This window comes from Marmota monax, unplaced genomic scaffold (genome assembly GCF_021218885.2).
Source record: "Marmota monax isolate L192 unplaced genomic scaffold, Marmota_monax_Labrador192_F-V1.1 WCK01_AAM20220418_F8-fsc00083, whole genome shotgun sequence".
NCBI lineage: Eukaryota > Metazoa > Chordata > Mammalia > Rodentia > Sciuridae > Marmota > Marmota monax.
The window spans coordinates 199,032-218,699 of NW_026692848.1; the positions used below are offsets into that span (position 1 = coordinate 199,032).

At 46.9% G+C, this 19,668-nt stretch overlaps 1 protein-coding gene across 8 annotated transcripts in view; it reads right to left on the bottom strand.

Moving 5' to 3' along the window:
- The window catches only part of Fam120b (family with sequence similarity 120 member B), a 66,239-nt gene extending 46,650 nt beyond the window's left edge, over nucleotides 1-19,589 (bottom strand). For 7 of the 8 annotated variants that reach the window (XM_046449405.2, XM_046449407.2, XM_046449406.2 and 4 more), the window contains exon 1: nucleotides 19,420-19,589. In XM_046449405.2, the coding sequence (XP_046305361.1) occupies nucleotides 19,420-19,434 (15 nt within the window). In that variant the 5' untranslated portion in view covers nucleotides 19,435-19,589. Of the gene's footprint in view, nucleotides 1-6,742; nucleotides 6,814-19,419 lie in introns of those variants that run through there. The other variant, XM_046449403.2, reaches the window with a different exon arrangement.
- Between the last annotated feature and the right edge of the window lie 79 nt (nucleotides 19,590-19,668).

Below are 19,668 nucleotides of genomic sequence, written 5' to 3' on the forward strand. Positions count from 1 at the left end.
CACAAAGCACTTTATCTAATCTACGCATACATTAATGACAGGAGTATCACAAGGACAACACATGTAGCAATCTTTTAAATTTTTACTATTATTCAAGATATTTCTCAACCACATTCAAAGAGAAGTCAACACTTTCCAAAAAAGTAATTATTACTCATCCAGAAACTGAAATAGTATTTTAAAAACCTACAACACATATTACAATACACAAAATGAAAATATTTTGAAATACATTTGCTGACAAAAAAGGACATACACATGACTCAACTTGTAAAAGTTCTAGCTCCCTTAGAGCTAAGATAGTCTGTAGTGGCAGAAAGCAGAGCAGTGGTAACCACCATGTGGGGAGCAAAGCACAAGGAATTCCCAAGGGGACACTACGTGGTCATAAACAAGTGTACTACTTTGTGCTGAGAGTTTTACAATTGCATAATGCTATAATAAAACTTGTCAAACTGTATATGGAAAACTGTTATCAAGCAGATCTCAATAAATGAATTGAAAAGAAAAATTCATACAAATTCACCATATTAAGCATTGTACTATCTGAATTTGTGATTGATGAAAAAAATAGCCCATTCTAAAAGCTAAAATCAAATAGAAAATGCTCAAAGAATTAAAATAGTTTATAAAAATAAAAATGGAACAAAATACATTTATATCATATGATGTCCTCCTTTAGGCAAGGAAAAATCATCAATGCTCAGAAAATATTCTATGAGGACCTCCTGGATTTCAATGTCTACATATTCACTATCATTTCCTCTGAGCGATCAGGGTCACATCCAAGCACACAATCACTACAGTCTCCTCTGAGCTGTCAGGTCCCACATCCAAGCACACATTCACCATGGTTTCTTCTGAACCATCAGGGTCATGTCCAAGCACATATCAGCAGCCCTCATTTTTCAGTGCACTTACCAGCTACCATGCTGAATTGGGCATCTACACATACAAACTTTAATCTATAAGGCAACTCTAATGAAACCCTTATAGAAGGGCTGGGGATGTGGCTCATATGGTAGAGCGCTCGCCTAGCATGAGTGAGGCACTGGGTTCGATTCTCAGCACCACATAAAAACAAAATAAAGTTATTGTGTCCACCTAAAACTAAAAAAAAAATAAATATTTAAACAAAAAAAGAAGAAACCCTTATAGAAATCAAAAGTTCTAACTCACAAGTGAAGGAACTGTAAACAAATCACTGTGATGACAACAGACACCCTCATAAGACTATCTTAAAAAATATACTTATTGCTACTGGACACTGACCTGTAATGGTTTAATCTGAAGCTATCTGTTTAATAGTCATTAAAAATGAAAATATATAATATATGGGCAGAGATAAATATCACCTATTATATATGGAAACTCATCAAAGTCCTGACCATATGTTATTAAAGAGACTATATGAATACATATGCCTCAGATCACTACTCACTATCACTAGTATAGAGTTTGCTATGGAAACAAAGTCAAAGTATTGAGCTACTACAGTAGAAACTGGGCCTCATAACATAATTATCTCTTAGCTGTTGGGTTTCTGTTGGATTCATGGACATGGATCTTTTCTCCACGATGGTTACACTGCTTTTTCATGTGCTAGAGATCTAACATATAGCCTCACAGGAGCTAAGCAAGAGCTCTACCACTGAGATATATGCCTGGCTCCTAAAGGTATTCCTCAATGTTGTTATAACATAGTAAGCAGGGGACAGGCTTTGGGAAAGAAATACAAATGTTGGTTAGAATAGACTCTAGACTATTATTCTATGCCTTACTTTGAATTAAGCAGGTCAAAGATAAATCTTATAAATCAGAGACTAACTCAGTTCTATGTCCTTCACAGGTCTGTGCTGAGTGCTGGGATATCCCAGAGTGCATGGCTAGCCCCTGTTGATTCCTTTCCCATAAGCCCTCAGTTCAGACAGCTCCTGGAAGTTCTGGCTGGGTCACTCAAGACACAGGAGAAAACAACACACAGGTGGAGAGAGAGCTAAGAGTTGGGCACAGAAACCCCACCAATCGCTTTCCAGAATGATGCCCCCACCTGCACAGCAGGTTTTGTCACATTTGAACTTGTCTTTCTTTCCTTGACATTTAAAAAAAAAATTTTCTTTTTGATGCAATCATTTTCTACTGAAACTGTAAATGACAACAGTAAATTTCTCAAAATAACCACTTTATTTTGCAAGAAGCCAGACTCTGCTTTTTTTTTTTTTTTTTTTAAACAGGGGGAGAGAGAGAGAGAGAATTTTAATATTTATTATTTTTTAGTTCTCGGTGGGCACAACATCTTTGTTTGTATGTGGTGCTGAGGATCGAACCCAGGCCGCACGCATGCCTGGCAAGCACGCTACCGCTTGAGCCACATCCCCAGCCCCCAGACTCTGCTTTTATTCAGATGTTTCTGCCCCTTTCTCACACTAGTAGTGAAAAGCCCACTGTTTCACCTGAACAAGCACAAGCTTTTCCTGTCTTTCACACTGCCAATTTCTCACATTTGAGTCACAGATAAACCTCAAGTATGCGACATGAAAAAGTGTTCTCCTTTGGCATTTACAAAAAAGAACCAGGGTAGGAAAGGAGTTGGGAATCATGAAGCTGAAGGAGGCCTTCCCATACTTCCATGAATTCAAGAGCTAAATACTCGCCACGCCCACTTTGTAGAGCAACGTCCCTGATGGCCAGGTCTGGAAGCATCACCCAAGCACAAGTGCAGTCAGCATGAGATGACAGAAGTGTCCAAAAGGACAGGAAACTACGCCTATCACCTCAAATAATTACTTTTTGTTTTCCCTTTACTGTTGAGTGCATATATGGAGGCTTCTCCTTCTATAAAGAAATAATAATGCAGTTATTAAAGAATGACTGAACAAATACATATAATTTAGATTTCAATTAATTCTCCCTGCAATTCATATAGGAACTTTTTATATGTTGATCACTGCCGTTTAGAAAGAAAGTAGAAATCTTGTCTCATTAGGTAGGAGTCTCACTGCCCTAAATATAGTGTGGGACACTGGGGAATCACCACTATTAAGGTGGGCCACTTGGGACAATGACATGTTTATCTGTCTCATCCCAACAGCTAGCACAACGTCTCATATAAGGGGCCCCAAATCTATTTGAAATAATAGATAAATGCAAGGGAAAATGTATAAAAAGAATAGAAATCCACAAGGATTTCTGAGACCCCACATGTATCCTAGGATAGAATGCGAAGAAATGCTATCCTCCAGCAGCCCAACACAGGGCTTGCAAAATCAACACCAACATCAATGCAGGAAGTTCTGAGGAGCTACAAGGAACTGCAGGCACAGTGGATCTGGAGGCTGCTGCTCCTAGGCCAAGCTGCACTTTCCTCTGACAGCGAAGCCTGTCTCAACTGCTGGGCTACTAAAACGTGAAGTGGAAGGAAAAAAGACAAATCCAGGAACTCCTTTACTCCTAACTTTCAACTTCTAAACATCTGTGGAAACTGACAGAGCAGCACACCTCAGCCTAGCCCCACCTGATGCTGACCTATGCCAAGGTTCCTCTAGGTCTCTTGGGCACATGAACAGTTCACGTGTGCCTGACCCCTGCACAAGGACAACTGTACTTGGCAGCCTAACCAAATTCCCACACTCACCTAAGTAAATGTCCAAGGAGTATTTACCACACTCCAGAGCCCTGCTAGGGCTGTGAATAAAGTATGAACCAGATGGTGGCTCCTGCAGGACAGAAGAAAATCTGGAGGCGTACACATGTCAAAATGTGACCAATGGGACACTTTAAATGTGTAATTTATTTCAAAAGCCCCGTGGCAGATGGGCCCCCTAGTCCCACACATCAGTTTTGTTCAGCCTCTTTTCTCAAGGACACATTGCAGTAAAGGTGTAGTTATGGGGGAGGAAATTGACAGTGTGTGCTAGGTGAAAACAACCACTTGCTTAAGGCCACAGATATTAACTAACAGGAATGGCAGCATCCAAGCCCACCAATCTCAAAAGCCTGTCTTCCTTTCCTTAGGCCTCACCTCTCCACTGACACAGATGCATCTGAGGGTGACCTGGTCACTGCACACCAGGAGGGCCTACAGTCTCCTACCCACAGGTTATTCCCAGTCATTCCCAGGGCCCTCCAAGGATAACAGTGACAAGAGGGTCTCTGGCTTTTCCCAACAGCCCTTTGCCTTTCCTTACCCAACTGCAGTTCTACAAATCTTCTTACAAGTGCAGGAAGCACTGTGAAAACGATGTCACTCAACACACACAAAAATGTGAGTATACCTACAAATAGTTATGCTGCCTTACTTATCCAGGATTCAGAATAAGGTCTGATATATATCAAAAAATCCACAAGTTAAAGCTAAAACAAAATTTTCAGGAGAAACTCCTTCAGGCTCTTATAGGCTATGGACTATTTTTCTCCTCAGTTCTAACAACTGAACCCAAAGTAGCAAGTAGAGAAGAATACATGATGGAAAGGGCAACCTTAGGCAGGTATACTGACAGCAGTAAGAAGTTCTGACAGCTGACACAGGGAAACTAAAAGAAAAAAAAAAAAAGAAAGAAAGAAAAGAATTAAAACAAAAACAAAAAAAGACCCCACTAAAAAAAAGCAGAGACCTAAAAACTCCAGGAAAGATCTGCATCTGCATCCCTGTTTATATCACAACATTAAAAAACTATATACAGTTCAATATTCATTTGAGACCACTGAGGAATGTTTGTCACACTAGGCAGAAAAAGAACATATCATAGAACAATTTCCATCCTAAATGTGTTATCTTGGTGCTTAATGAGCAAAAACCTAAATTGTCCCAAAATCTCTATTCAGGAAGTTGCTTCTCTGTTTCAAGTTGGCAATGGTTATACTGTAAATGACTTTGTAATAATTTGCAAGAATCTGTAGTGAGTTAAATTTGGGTTCCTAATGCAACAGTATTAATACTGACCACTTTTACAGAACCTGGCATACATATGCAGATGTGTGCAAGCAGATACATTAAAGGATATAATGTGGCAGACTTTATATTAAAAGTACTAAGGGGTTGTGGCACAGTGGTAGAGTGCTTGCCTAGCACGTGTTAGGCACTGGGTTGGATCCTCAGCATCACATAAAAATAAACAAAATAAAGATATTGTGTCCATCTGCAACTAAAAAATATATTTAAAAAAAGTTCTATAATAAAATTGACTTACATAGTCTTTCTCACTGAGCAATACTATGTCAATCGATGGTGCTCAGGAGCTGGCTTTTTTTGGCTAACAAATGCACAGATTCACTTTATGAATGAAGACAAATCTACGTACTCACTAATAACTTGTAAAAAATAATAATCTACCTCCTAAATCTGGTAGACTCTAAACTACTAAAAACTCCTCTAGAAATACTTTAAGCATTATTGTTTATTTTAATAACTTAAACTTTAAAATCCCTTAAGATTTCCCAATAAAATACCTTACAAAGAAACATGTCCAAAAGCAAACTAAAATACAATTATTTGTTTATTATTATACTCTATAAAAATAACTGATCACATTAGGATTGCCCTGTTTTCAAAGTAATAAAATAAAGGTTGCAATAAATTCCTCTGAATGAATTCCCAGTGTACAACTCTAGTTTCTATGGAGGTAGGAGTGCTTTCATGACTTCAGCTAAGTAGATTCCTATGCATTTCACCATCAACCTCTCAAGGAGGTAGCAACTCTGTAGGGAAATGAATCTAACAATACCTGCACTTACAGTTGCAAGGCAAGAGTTATAAGGTCCTGCCCAACGAGCTGAGTTAGCTCATGCTTAACCCCCTTCGTCCATATGAGCACCCCTAGAAGATGAAGGAGCACGAGTTAGGGAGGGGAAGGTCGGATGGACAAGAGGGTAAATCTCAAGGCAGCAGAATATGACAAACGGCAAGTTGTATAGGGAATGAAATATACAACTTGGGGTTCTTCTTTGTAAAAAACAAAATACAAATTATAAACACAGGATAGCAGAGTTCCCAGGGCCTTGGAAGCAACCCATGCAATTGAGGGACATGAAAGACCGAACTTCGTTAGTTTCAAGTAAATCTGCCTTATAAATGATACCCAGATTCCAATTCAGGAATAGGGTAGAATCTTGGATTGCTATAAAACCACAAGGGACCTCAGATGTCACCTACTGTATTCCTTTCCGTGGGCCAAAGGTTTGAAAGACTAGGTGGTGAGCGATTTTAAAAACTGGTAGGCAAGGAGGCCTAGAAGAGCAGTGAATGACCTGACACTGCTGTGCTGGTGGCGCTTCTTCCCAAGAGCTCAACTGGCAAAAAAGCACAGCTATAGCTTCTAAACTAAAGGAACGGCTGGGTCAGGGGAACCCAATGGCTATGGCGGGAGCTGGGGGAAAGGATGAGAAAATAAAAAAATCAGAGAATGCATGAAGGCCGCGAGCGAGGCAAAGGGACCAAAAGCAAGTCCCAGGACCGGACGGTCAGAGATCATGCACAGAGTTGGCGTCAAAAATGAAAGGCTCTGCACACCGCGGCCGACTGGCCCCCACCTCGCCCTCCCGGCCTCCGCGTCCCCCTCCCCCCGGCCTCCTGGCTGTGCACGCCCAGCACCCGCGCGAGCCTCCGCCACCGCCCCCCGACCATCCCGGCCGCCACCCGGGCCGCCGCAGAGGGCCCCTCGTCCGCACCTCCGCCATCCCTCCGGACCCTCGCCACCACCCCGGCGGCCCACAGGCCACTGCCAGGTCCCTAGGCCTGCCCTACCTAGAGACGCGAAGAACAACCGCCAACACACCCACCCCACCCTCCGCCCCGCCGCCTCTGCTTCACTTCCGTTTCCGCCCAAGTGCTTCCGCCCGGCCGTGGAAGCGGGGCGGGGCATGGACGGCCCGGACGAAATGCAGGGTTCGTGGTGCGCAGGCGCAGGGGGAGGCCGCAGCGCGAGATGCGCATGTGTATGAGCGGGGGCGGGCGCGAGGTGTGTGTACGCGAGCCTTTGGCGCGGAGGGGGAAGGACGCCTCGGCCTGTTGCCCCGGCAACCATACAACTTCCGGCCTCACTTCCTCAGGCGATTAGCGGACTTCGCCATTTTTCCTTTTCGGCCCTGCAGATAGAGCGTCCTGCGGGATGGAGTGCCAGTTTGTTCTTCGTAGGCCTAGGTCTCATTGCGAGTGTCCGGAAGCCAACTTCCACGTCCCGCAGCTCGGATCCTGCGACGGTTGCGGGCCCTGGCCCGCCGCTGCACCATGCTGATCCGGGCGAGGACTCCACGCTGGCGCTTTGGAGGACGGCGCGGCCGCTGTGCCTGGTCACTGCGTCGGGTAGAGGGTGGGGGCCGCGCTCCCCCGGAACGACCCCTAGTTTCTATTCCACTCTTTTCTCTACAATCAGGAGAACGTTTGGGCATCTACATGTATGACAGGACCTTGGAAACAATGTAATTCATTTTTTAACTTATTGACACATTCCAATAATAATAGGCCAAAAGAGGATGTATATCCGACTTCCTGGACGCATACTGTGTCCTAGTAAGTCTGCTCTAAACCCTGGTGAGCTAATGAGGCTTCTGCCAGGGGAGTAAGATGTTTAGGTATCATTCTGGGATACACATTTTGTGATTTCCTTCAGAATCTCTGGCAAAGCACTTGATAGAGAACTCAAAATATAATGCCAAATCGAGGTGACACCACAGAATCACTGAAAGATTTGTGAAGGAATCTTTCCAGCCAAGAGGCTGAGGCTTCATACTAATTTTTTTCTTCCAAGTAAAATCAACAAACAGTGCGTAGCACCCGTTGCAGACTGAGGATGGTGGCATTCCATCACAAAAGCAGGTGAAACAGCATCCAGTCTTAAGGAGTACAGATTGTGGTAGGAGACACAAACTGATGGGTGAAATGTTAGAAAACAGGTGAGACATATAGCAAGGGCCATCATGTTATGTTGAAATCTAATTTCCACAGTGATGGCATTTGGAGGTGAGGCTTTGGGAGATGATTGGGTCATGAGGGTGTAGCCTTGGAGAATAAGAGTAGGGCTCTCTCACCTTCTTTCTTCCAGGTGAGGACACAAGGAGAAGACAATCTGCAATCCAGATGGGGGCCCTCAGAGAGCCAGCCATTCTAGTTTCAGTCACCAGTCCCAGGACTGTGAGAAACCTGTTATTTCTAAACCACCCCCTCTACAGTACTTTGCATTAGCAGCCTCAGTGGACCAGGAGGGAATGAGAAACACCACAAGGAGATAGTAAAAGAATAAGTGGGTTAGGAATGACCTAAGGCAGAAGGTGCAAACCTAGGAGAGAAGGGTAAAAACCAAGTGCTATGGCCCAGCAACCAGGAAAACCATCCTCCCAAGAAACAGGAGGCTCATTCAGCAGTGGCAGGGTGTCAGGGATGACCAGAAGGCAAGGCCCACTATATTATAATTCTCAGGTACCACATAGAGTAGAACATTGCCTTACTCCTGAATGTACATAAATAACAAGGATCAACAATCACTGGAGGAAGAGAAAAATCTAAAAGTAATCAAAAAAATGCAAGGGGAGAAATGTTATAAAATGCTTTATAGTTGGCAGTCTCTGAAGATAATATTACAAATGAAAGAGAAGTCCACCTAGAGAACAAGAAAGACCTCCCCAAAATTAAAGAAGCAGTGAATTAATAGAAGACAGATTCAACAACACTCTTAGATGATAGAGAAAGAGCACAAGAAGATTAGAAGATAAACTCAAGGGGTCTAACATGAAAAATAGGAATTACATGAAAGCAGAATAGAGAAAATTATGAGAAGGAGATGAAGAAATGACGCAAGAAAACTTTCCAGATCTTGAAGACATTTTCTCATGGAAAGGAACCACCAAGGACCCAGCACAAAACTTACTTTGAAAGGATCCACACCAAGGTATATCATTACAAAATTTCAAAACATCAGAGAGAAAATTTATTAAAGCTTCTGGAAGGGGAAATAAAAAAGCTCACATTTAAGGCATACAAAATTACAATGGCATGGAAATTCTTTATAGAATCCCACTATAGTGCATACCTCTAATCCCAGCTATTTAGGAGGATGAGGCATGAGGCTGGTCAAGTTCCACACCAGCCTGGGCAACTTAGAAAGACCCTGTCTCAAAAAACAAAAAGGTCTGGGGATGTAGTTCAGTGATAAAAGGCCCCTGGGTTCAATCCCCAGTAGCAAATAAATAAAGAAAAAAATCCCAGAAAGCCAAACTATGCTAGACCATTAAGTTTAAGATTCCGAAGAAAATAATCCATTAAAATCTTAAATTCTCAGCAGAATAAAGATACTTTAAAGTATGCAAGCGCAAAAACGTTGTCTGTCAAATACCATAACTCAGAAAGCTGGTGGAGGATATTCTCCAAAATTAATAAGTCAAGAAGAAGAGTATTAAGGGCCTATAAAACAGAAGAGAAGGGGAAACCCAGGACAAAAGCTTGGAGAGTGTAGGCCTCCAGAAGAAACATCTGCAGCAAAGATGAAGCTGTGAAGCACCTCATGTGCTTGAGGTTTAAACAAGATCTTCAGAGTTTGGTGATGATCAGTAAAAGCCACACAAGAGAGCTGATGAGCAAAAATCCAGGCAAAAACTGAAACCAGCAAAAGTGGAGTTGTAACTGCAGCCTGTGCCTCAGCTGTGCATGATCATCACGTGATAAGGTAGATACTGAATGGTGCATTAATGGACAAAGTACGGCCACAGCCATTTTTAAGAAAGAGGGTGACCCTAACTCTGTGTAGTCTTGGGTTTTCATTCAGGAAGTGAGGGTGCTAGAGCTAGGATCCAGAGTCCACACATTGGAAATAAAGGCCTTATAAGAAAGATCTTTTCAAAATCAGAGTAAATTCCAAGTAAGTAGCTAAGAGATAAATGTGGTGGAAGGAATTGGGAATGGGAATGTGTAGTGTGGGCAAAGACTATTTTTGTCACAAATTAAGCAGCACTATTTGAATTTTTAGATGAGTATATTTGTTAAAGGAAAATTTTAAGTTTTAACAAGTACAAATGGCACAATTAATCTGTCTACATTCTAAATTGTGATTATTAGAGTATACTACAGTGAAGGAGAGGAAAACTCAAACACTACCTCAAGGTCTCTTTCCTGGGAGACTAGAAGAAAAGTTGTACATAGAAATCAATGTGTGTGGGGGGGACTAAACCCCTCTTCCTTCGTCTCTTGCGTCACATCATAGACATGCTTTCTATGCCTTAGTATATACACCCAATCTGCTCGTTAGGGAGAGAATCTAAAAATAGGGAATTGAAGGTTTATATAAATAAAAGAAAGAAATAGAAAAGAAAGAGGAAGAAAAAAAGCCAGGACTGAATGGGGACTAAGGGAGGGTAAAAAGTTGAAGAAAAAGATGAGAGAAATGTGGAAAAATGAAATGGTAGGGTAACAAGTTGATCCTCTCAGTATACCTATTTATTAGTGATAGTTTCATTTAGATGCTGAACTGAATTTCTTTGAATGCAACAACCACATATGCCCAATATTTATTTGGCTAACAGTTCATCTAAATGGGAAAGAAGAAATGCCACAACTGAAAATATGGTTGGTGCACATTACATGTTACCGGAGTATTTCATTGCTGATAAGAGTGGCATCTAGGAGGAAAGTGGCCATTGCTCTGTGTAAGACTTCAGAACCTTGGCAGATCTCCCAGAGTTCGGAATGGAGCTAACAGCACAGACAGCAGAGGGAGGGGCTTGGCCCTGGTGGAGCCACTCAGTCACCCACACTTAGAGCCCTTCCTTCTGATCTCATGAAATATTCTCCTTGTGAGAATCAGGGTTTTCTGTTACTTGGAGCCAAAAGTATCTTACCTGTTTCAGTTTCCACCCAAGAAAGAGCAATTCCTATAGAAGTTGTCCATAACTGTAAACAACTAGGAAATTGGACAGAAGTGTGGAATTATTGTTTTCAGATGATAGAAAATAGGAAGTAAAGATGGTGATTCCTGACCAGAAGAAAGCACAAGTGAGTCTAATGGCTGCCCTAATTTCTGCCTAGAGCAACAGAGAAAATTAACAAAAAAGGAAGGTCTGTTCTTTGACAACACACACACACACACACACACACAAAATGGCTGCACTGATCATGATATTGAGGATATTGAGAAAGTGCAGGACCTATTCCTTCAGATGTCACCACAGTAGAGTAGGCTATCTGAATAACTTCAGATGAAAACAGGTTTCCTAGAACCACGCAAATCACCAGACCTGAACAAAGAAGAAATAGAAAAGCTGAGCGATTCCTGTATCGATTAAAGAAATTGAATTTGTAAGTAAAAAACTTCCCACAAAGAGAATCTCAGTTATTGATGCCCCCTTGGTGAATCCCTCATCCTTTTAAGGAAGATTCTTAATCTTGCACAAACCTTTTCAAGAAATGGAAAGGCAGAAGAGCCACCTCCAAGACATTTTATCATTTGTATTGTGGCAGACCACAGGTCCAATCTCACATTGGTCTCAAGCCCTGTGTGATCAGTAAGGTAAAACCAAAGAGGAGCCAAAGGAGCCATTCTTCCTGCCATGTCTGACCATACCCCTTGCTCTGAGTCATTTGTGGCTTCCCATTTGCCTGGACATGGCTGTTACTGAAGCCAGATTTAAAATTAGGTAGTCAGTGTAGTTAGGTAAATCGGGTCTAATATCCAGTGACATCTAAAATGGAGGCCGTGCTGACAATGATTCCGGGAAACACAGGACAACTCATAGAAAGTTAATGAAGTCCCAGAAAGGCCCTAGGCCAAAGTCCACCCCAAAGAAATGTTAATGGAACCCAGGAAACAGCCCCCAACAGATTTGGAGGTAGCCCATCCCTGAGAGGTGATAAGCCCATCCCAAAAAAGTGATAATTAAGTTCTTCCTTCCCAGATTACTTGTTTGGCCCACCTGTGTCCTAACCCTTCCCCCTTGCATTCCATCACCAAACCTATAAAAAGGGGAACACATTTGCCTGCCAACAGATTCCACCTTTTGGGTCCCCTTCTTCCTCCGGGAGAAGTCTTTTCTGCTGTCCTTTAATAAACTTCTAATTTCTACTCTGACCTTGCCTCGGCGTGCTTTTCTGGTGTTATTCTTCAACATTGGGGAAGCAATGTCACCGGCCAACAGCAGTAACATTACCTCCAGTGGCCTGATTTCATGTGGCTCTGAGAGGTAAGGGAGGACCTGACCTGCTGGCAGTTGATGGGGTGGTTCCTACCAACACACCCTGAGCCTGGAACCACCTCAGACAGTTCACCAGCAGGAACAGCCCCAACCACCACATCACAGTGTGTGACTATTCCTGACAGACTCGCAAGTGTTCCTACTGCCTAGCAGTGCTTCAGTGCCTCCTGAAAGCACATGCAGCCCTGTGTCATTAGAATGGCTGATGAGCATGCCCAAGCCCATGTTCCTAAAAAGAAGAGAGAACATATTGCTCTTTGAAAACAAATGTTGAGGGTGACCCAGTGCTGCCCCTAGTTTCCTGATGGAAGCAGTGGAGGGAGGGGTAGGAATTTAAGACAGCAGGAAGGAAGCTGAAGTGTAAGGAATGCAAGGTTAGCAAGTATGTTTTACATTCTGAGATTAAAGAAATGTGTTGACTTGAGGTGAAAAAAGGTGCCTAAATGTGTCCCCTGCTTTTCCTCTCCAGTACTCAAGATGTTTATTGGGGTCCCTTTCTCCCAGCCCATTTACTGGAGCAGGGCTTTGCAAAGCTGGTCTCCTAGCAGCCAATGCAGAAGGCCCATTCATATGACAATGGATGGAAAGGAAAGAAAGAGCTTGGTTTGTTTAAACTGCCTCTGTCTTCATTCACAGCCTGATGTCCATGTACATTGTGACGTCCACAATGGCACTAAAGGACTCATTGTGGCTGAAAACAAATCAAAATAGAATAAGGGATGCTAAGATAAAAGAGTCCTGCAACAAAATTGCTAAAAAAAATCTAAGTCTTACATCTGAGATTTATGTTACCTTTTGGCTGTGTGGCCTATTGACCAGTGTTTATAATAACCACGAGGGTTTAATAAACAAAAAGATAAATGGGAACTTTATATACATTTTTAAAGGAACTCACACAGAAAGGGTGAGTATGCTGGGTTGCTTTGGAAGCTGTTCAATAATTATTGTTCTTTGTTTGCACAACATTTGGGGAGCCACACTCCACACTTGGTGTTTATTTTCCTTCTGATAAACACGCCCTGGCTATGCCCATGTGGCAGGCAGCACCCCATACAGTGCCCCCACCCACTACTCACCCCCTCCTGGCCTGATCCAGCCTTGGATGTTGCAGTGACCCAGCCCAATTCAGGCAACAGGTGGAAAGTTGAATAACTTCACACGTTTTTCGGTAGAGGGGGTGGGCGGGAGGCGAGGCTTTGGGGAGCCGATTTAAGGATTAGATCAGATGTTATTGCTAGTGAAAAATTAAACAGCCCGTGCTCCGGGGAGTACAGATTAATATATTTAGTGACTCTCTGCACACAAAGGCCGCTCATTGTAGCCACGTTTGAATGCCTGTGAATAGGACGGAACATATGCAGCCTGTCACCGCAGGTGCCCACATCTGTTCTTCCCCGGGCAGATGCTCACAGAAAAGGGGAGGTGGGGGAGGCCAGGGAAGGACAGCGCACTGGAAAGCGTCCACGGTCGCCTTGTCAGGGCTCTTCCATAGTGGCCTTGGGCGATGGCCTGCCTAGTGAGGACACTCCTGGGGAGGCCGGGAGGAAACTGAAACGTATGTGTGGGACCATCCCTGCCTGGGGAGTGACCCAGAGGAATCCCAGGGGCCTAGTTAGGCCCTTTGGCGCAGGCCACCTTTCGGGGTTTTTAGGTCCTCTGTGAGCCTGGGCTTTAACCACCACCCCATACCCTGGCCCCTGAGAGAAGGGTACAGCGTGAGAGATTGATGGGACTCCCTGGGAATGGGGACGACAGGTGCCCACGACCTCCCCAGGGTAGGGGCACATACGGGGGAGCGTAGGGCTTCGCTCCTACGACCCTCTCAACGCCTTTTCCTTTCTCGGCGTCGTCTTTTTACATAGTCACAGGCTTGCCATTTCCAGGTGTGAGGCCTCGACCCCTGATGGAGTAGTGAAAGGGGCTGCCACGCGTCCCACAGATGCCCAGGCCGAGGCCTGACCATGCTGGCCAGGGCGAGAAGCCCACCCGCGGGGGCGGCCGCAGCACTCGTGGAGTCTGCCCCTCTGGGGCGCAAGGTTTGCGCGGAGAGCTCACCCAGGGCGCCAGACTGTCGGCGCTTGCCACCCCGACGTCTCACAGCCGGCCCTACCCGGCGGCATCAGCGAGGTAGGGCGAGGGCCGGGGAGCGGCCTGGTAGAACGGTCCTGACTCGGGCTTTAGGCGCTCGGAGGCCCCGAAACTCGCGCGTGCGCAACCCCTTCGGCGGCCAGGGATGACCAAGGCTTGAGCCCCAGCTTCCGCACTGGCGCCCTCCCAGCACCCGCCCGGCGCCTCCGCCTCCTTCAGGAAGCCCTCGGGGCGTCGGCTCCCCGTCGCGAGGCTCCGGGTCCGGCCCGTACCAAACCGAAAGCAGCCTCTCCCGGGCCATAGGAGCCACCCGACGCCCCCACCCCCATCCCGTTCGGCTCGGCACACTCGGTGACAGAGTTCGCTGGGGCAGTGCAGCCTCGCGCGGGAGGCTGCGCGCAGCTGCCGCGGTAATCTGATCCCAGGACAAAGGCGCGCCCGCCGGTGCCGCGGCCGCAGGTAAACACACGCTTTGTCATGGAGATGAGCGCAGGACAGCCCGGAGCAGATGACCCGCGGTTCGGAGGAAGGAGCGGCGGGCGGGGCCTGGAGGGGCAGCGAGCCGGGGCGATCTGTCATCTGCGCCGGGGCCGCCAGCTGAGCCACGCGACTCGCCCTTTCTCATGCAGATCAGCACATGCCTTTGCAACTTCCGCGGACCTGCAGCCCCCACTCGGGGTCCACGCATGCAGAGTGGGAGTCTCCGGCGCACAGTGTGCTCAGTCTACCGACCTGTACGAAAACCAGACCATCCAGTGGATTGGGCATTCCTTCTTTTTCACAATACAGCCGCCTCTCCCATTAAAAAATAAAAATAAAGAATAAAAAAGTCGTGACATGCCGTGACCCCACCGCACAGGGGAAGTTGGCGGTTGATCCACTCTGGAGGCCGCCACCGAACCCCTCCAAACGCGGCCACTCGAGGCCAGCCTCACCTGCACCTGAGGATTAGCGCGACCAAAGTCTCCAGTCTAAATAGACCGGGAGCCCAGTTAGGCTGGGATGAGTGGATGCCCAGGTTAGAAGGCGAGGGCCAGACAGAACTGCAGTCAGGTGTAAACATAGGTTATACATACAGGTGGGTGTGGCAGTTAAAGGAGACGCTAGAAGTGTGTCCAAAGACACCTAAGGATGAGGAGTTGGGCACTACCAGAGCGGCTGTGTGGGGGAGAGGTTTGCCACCAGGCCCTCTGGCTACCAGTGTCTCAAGCATGCAGCGGGAGTCCTCCGCTATTTTAACTGCTTTGAGATTCCACAACTGTGGCTGAGAGAGAATGGGCAGAAGGGGTGTCGGTGAGATGTGACACTAATGCTAATTAATAAACAGGCTTTCCTCCTCCCCCCCCCCTCCTTCTCCTCCTTTTCTTCCTCTTCCTCTTCTTTCTTCTTCAGGCAAGATGGAATGTTTGATCAACACCAGATTTGCTGCCTGGAAGTTTTTTTTTTTTGTTTTTTTTTTTTTATCTTGTTGTTTTGAACAAGGACCCTGATTCTTCTTGGGAATAAGAGACCCTCTCTGTTGGGTATACAGCATTCACTTGGTCTGAGAAAACACAAACCCCACTCAAGTCTCCAGACTTGTTTACACAGAACACTGAACCTGCACTAGGTGGAATCTAAGCTTGTTTGGGATGTTCCTTGCAATCTGCCCAGACCCTGGGCACATACTTTGGGAGTTAAGCCTTTCTTGGGTGAAGGGGACTGGAATTGGGTGATCACAGTTTTAGGTCACACACTGCTGAGGACGGACATACCTAATTGGATAAAATGATGAACAGGAACTTTTATTCCCCGGTGAAGAAAATAATCTCTATGGAACAGAGAACTGAGGTGTGTCGTGACCATGGTTCTGACTGGCACCCAATCCAGCCTCCCCTCCACACTGGAGTTATTCAGACCACAGGACCCCCACCAGGCAGCAGAGTCCCCGGCCCCCCCCCCTCGCCCCTGTGTCTGATGTAAGCCCTAATGAGCCTCACTTTGTACAGTAAATTTGCTGAGACATCAAAAAGTATTTAAAAGGAAGTTTTCTGCATTCTCCTAACGAGCAAGGTGAGGATTTATGGTGGATGGGGGGGAGGGAATCTGGTGGCAAGGGCTGACACTGCGGCAAGTCTATTTAACACACGCGAGCTTAAGCTCCCTCCTGCATTTGGGGGGTTCAGAGTACTTGGTTGTGGGAGTACAGAGACATGCAGCTAGGGAGTGAAAAAACGCCATTTGGTTTGGAGCAGATGGCTGGCTAGGGGGCTGATGGCGTCTAAAGGCGTGTCATCCCCCTCCAGCTCGAATCCCTAAGGGCTCCCCTTGTCTTCCCAATCAATGAAAATTAAAGTGCAAAGAAAGGATGAATAGTTGGACCTCGAGTCTCTCCTTTGTTCACCCCAGCTACTGGTGCGCAGGAGTTAAACTACAACAGGCTCCTATAGAAACGCTGAAGTTAAACAGTCTCCCCGTTAGCTAGCTCAGCCTTTAAAAGAGAGGGGAAGAGGAACCAATTTGGGTTGCAGGACAGAAAAAAAGGTAGAGAAGAAAAAGGGGTGAAGGAGGAAGAAAAAGAGTAAGAGGAGGAAAAAGAAGAGGAAAAGAGAAAGAAAAGGGAGAAGAAGAGCAGGAGGAGGAGGGAGGAGAAGAAAAGGGCTTTCTGCTTGATTTCCTCAATACAGAATCGCGTGGCATAAATTAAGTTGGGAAAGAATGAACGCTTTGGGCAGGATTCTGATGGATTTTACGATGCCTTTCAGTTCCGCTTTGCCGCTGTAATCGAGAAATCTGTGCTATGTCAATTTAACAAATACTTGATACTAAGGGGGGTTTGTTAAAGATTTGGGGCAAGTCTTTTCTCTCTCAAGGTTTAAGCCCTTGCGCGTGGAACTTTTTATTTCCAGTTTTCTAAACAGGCATTCAAATGAGACTGTTTTCCATTTCCATTTTCTAATTAAAAGGTTCCTGATATTTCATTTCTTCCTGAGATCTGTGCTCAGTCTTCCAAGCATCCAGGATTCTGCATTCTGATCTCGAATTCCTTTCTTGGTTTGCATCTCCCCTGCTCTGGGAATTCTCTCACCTACCTACCCCCTCACCCCCCAGCATAGGGAACAGCTTCTGAGCCCCAGGGATCAGAGATCTCTCTGTTTCTGAGGAAACATCAACCTAGTCAAAAAGGGATGCTGACACTAGGTGGCAAAATTAAATTAGTATTCAAGCTGGCCCAGTCTTGTGATGATGTAGCAAGTCCCTACAGAGTTTGCAGAGGACAGGGACACTGGGTTTGCCTCTGTCCTGGGGATGGCAATATCTTTTGAAGCTTCCATTTGTTCTACATCACACAGTAGGAGATTCTTAGTGGGGCCCAAGCCTGCCTTTCTCACCTCAGCCTTAAATACCCGGTGCACATGGTGTTTGGTTAACTTTGGTTTTCTATGAGGCAGAGTTGGAAAGTATAAAGTGAAATCTCTTGTTTATCCTGAAATTTTACAGGTACTTGGGAAACAAGGTAGCCAGGACAGGCTGGGTGACTTGAAATGAATGATTCCAGCTGCCTGACAGCCAGAGGAACAAACTGTTCAGTCCTGTTGCCAGTGGCTTTGCTGGGTTTTGGAGGACTCCCTTTCTGTATTTTTGTGATGTATATGAGGACCCGGATGACAGTGAAACTGCCAGGACAGTGCAGGTCCTCACCATGGGGCTGTAACACCTACAACAGGAGACTGGCAGGCCCACTCTGGTGGTTGCCATACAATCAGAGGGACAGTCACTCCAGCACTTCTCTAAGAAGGAGCAGTCAGGGAGAAAGAGTGGCAACGTGCCGAGCACAAAACCAGAAGAGTCTCCAAAGAAGAAGTCTATGCCTCCACTTACTCCTGCTTGGCTCCTGTAAGTAGGAGAGTAGTTTAGGTGATTCACTGTGATACGTGTGTTCTCGGCCCTCCCAATAAACTCATTTCCCTCAAAAAAAAAAAAAAAAAAAGGAAAGAAAAGAAAAAGAAAACAAAAGTTCTAGTGTCTGATGGACGTGTAAAAACCTGATAAGGTGACGGTTGTGTAAAGGTTGTGGGCTGGGGGGCCGGGCTGGAGGGGCCTTTGGAACATGTGCCGGACATTGTTGCAGAGGCCGTGGCGCGCGCGGAGGGGAGCTCTTTCTCTCGTATTGTGCAGGGAGCAGGTGCTGTCTGCATTACCATACAGCTGAGCGCACAAAGAGCCACTGATTCAGCTTCGCACAATAACAGACTGCCTTAATGACAGCCACGCGAACGACACACACCAAACTCACTTTTACCAAGCGGAGGGAGGCTAAGGGGGGAATACCCGGGAAAGAGGGGCCCAAGATCCAGGGAAGGTGGTGGCGCCCGAAAATCGACCGGGGGAGGATGTGTGTGCACTGGGGAGAGGGTAGTTTAAGGCTTCGGGTTCTCCGGGCTCCAGGGACGCGTGGCCGGGATAGGGACCCTCATGCCAGTTGTAGCGGACCATGCCCGGACTCCAGGGGGCGGGGACGCCCGAGTCTCCGGGGGCGCCCCGGCCGTGCGCGCCGGATCTACGTTTCCCGAGGCGCAGTATCCATCTCCGCCGGGAGGTGTATCGGTGTCTGACCTCCCAAACTTCCCGAAACTGACGCCGGGCTCCCGCCACCCTTGGCCCCCAGCTCCGCCCGCCCCTTTCCTACAGTGCCCCCTCCCCTGCCCCCGCCCCGCCCCGCCCTGAAGACTCCTCCTTTGGAAGCGCCAGCCGCGAAGGAAGGGCGACCGACCGAGAACGCTGGACTCCAGCCTCATTCCACGCGCCCTCGGAGCCCCCTTGGCGCAGCGGGCCGAAGAGGCCAGGCGGCGGGCGCCGCGGCGCAGAGCGTTCCTGAGGCGGTGGCCGGCGCGCTAGGAGGGCGGTTGGCGGCGGGCGGCCAGCGCGGGCCGCCCCCGAGGGCCGCCGAGGGTCTGAGCGTCTGCGGCCCGGAGGGTGCGGAGGGGGACGGGGCGGCGGCTCTAGCTCCGGGAGCAGAGGGGATTCTTGCCGCGAACATTTTGCAGGAATGTAAATGAGTGCGTTTTGTGCAGTGAGGGAGGAAGGCGGAGGGGGCGGGGGCAGGGAAGGACGGGGGGGGGGCGGCGGGGAGGGTGGGGGCGGGGAGGAGGGTTGCACATTTTACAGCTCACTGACCATTTGGCGATCCATTGAGAGGAGGGTTTGGAAAAGTGGCTCCTTTGTGACAGCTCTCGCCAGATTGGGGGGCCGTTCATTTGCATCTCATTAGCCATGCGGGCGGCCGGCGGAATATAAGGGCGGCAGGCGCCGGCCAGAGCCAGATCCTCGGCGCGCACCCGCGGAGAACCGGCCCAGCCGAGGGCAGGTCGCCTGGAGAGGACTGGCAGCCGCAAGGAGCCTCCCACATCCCGGGCCTTGGTTTCT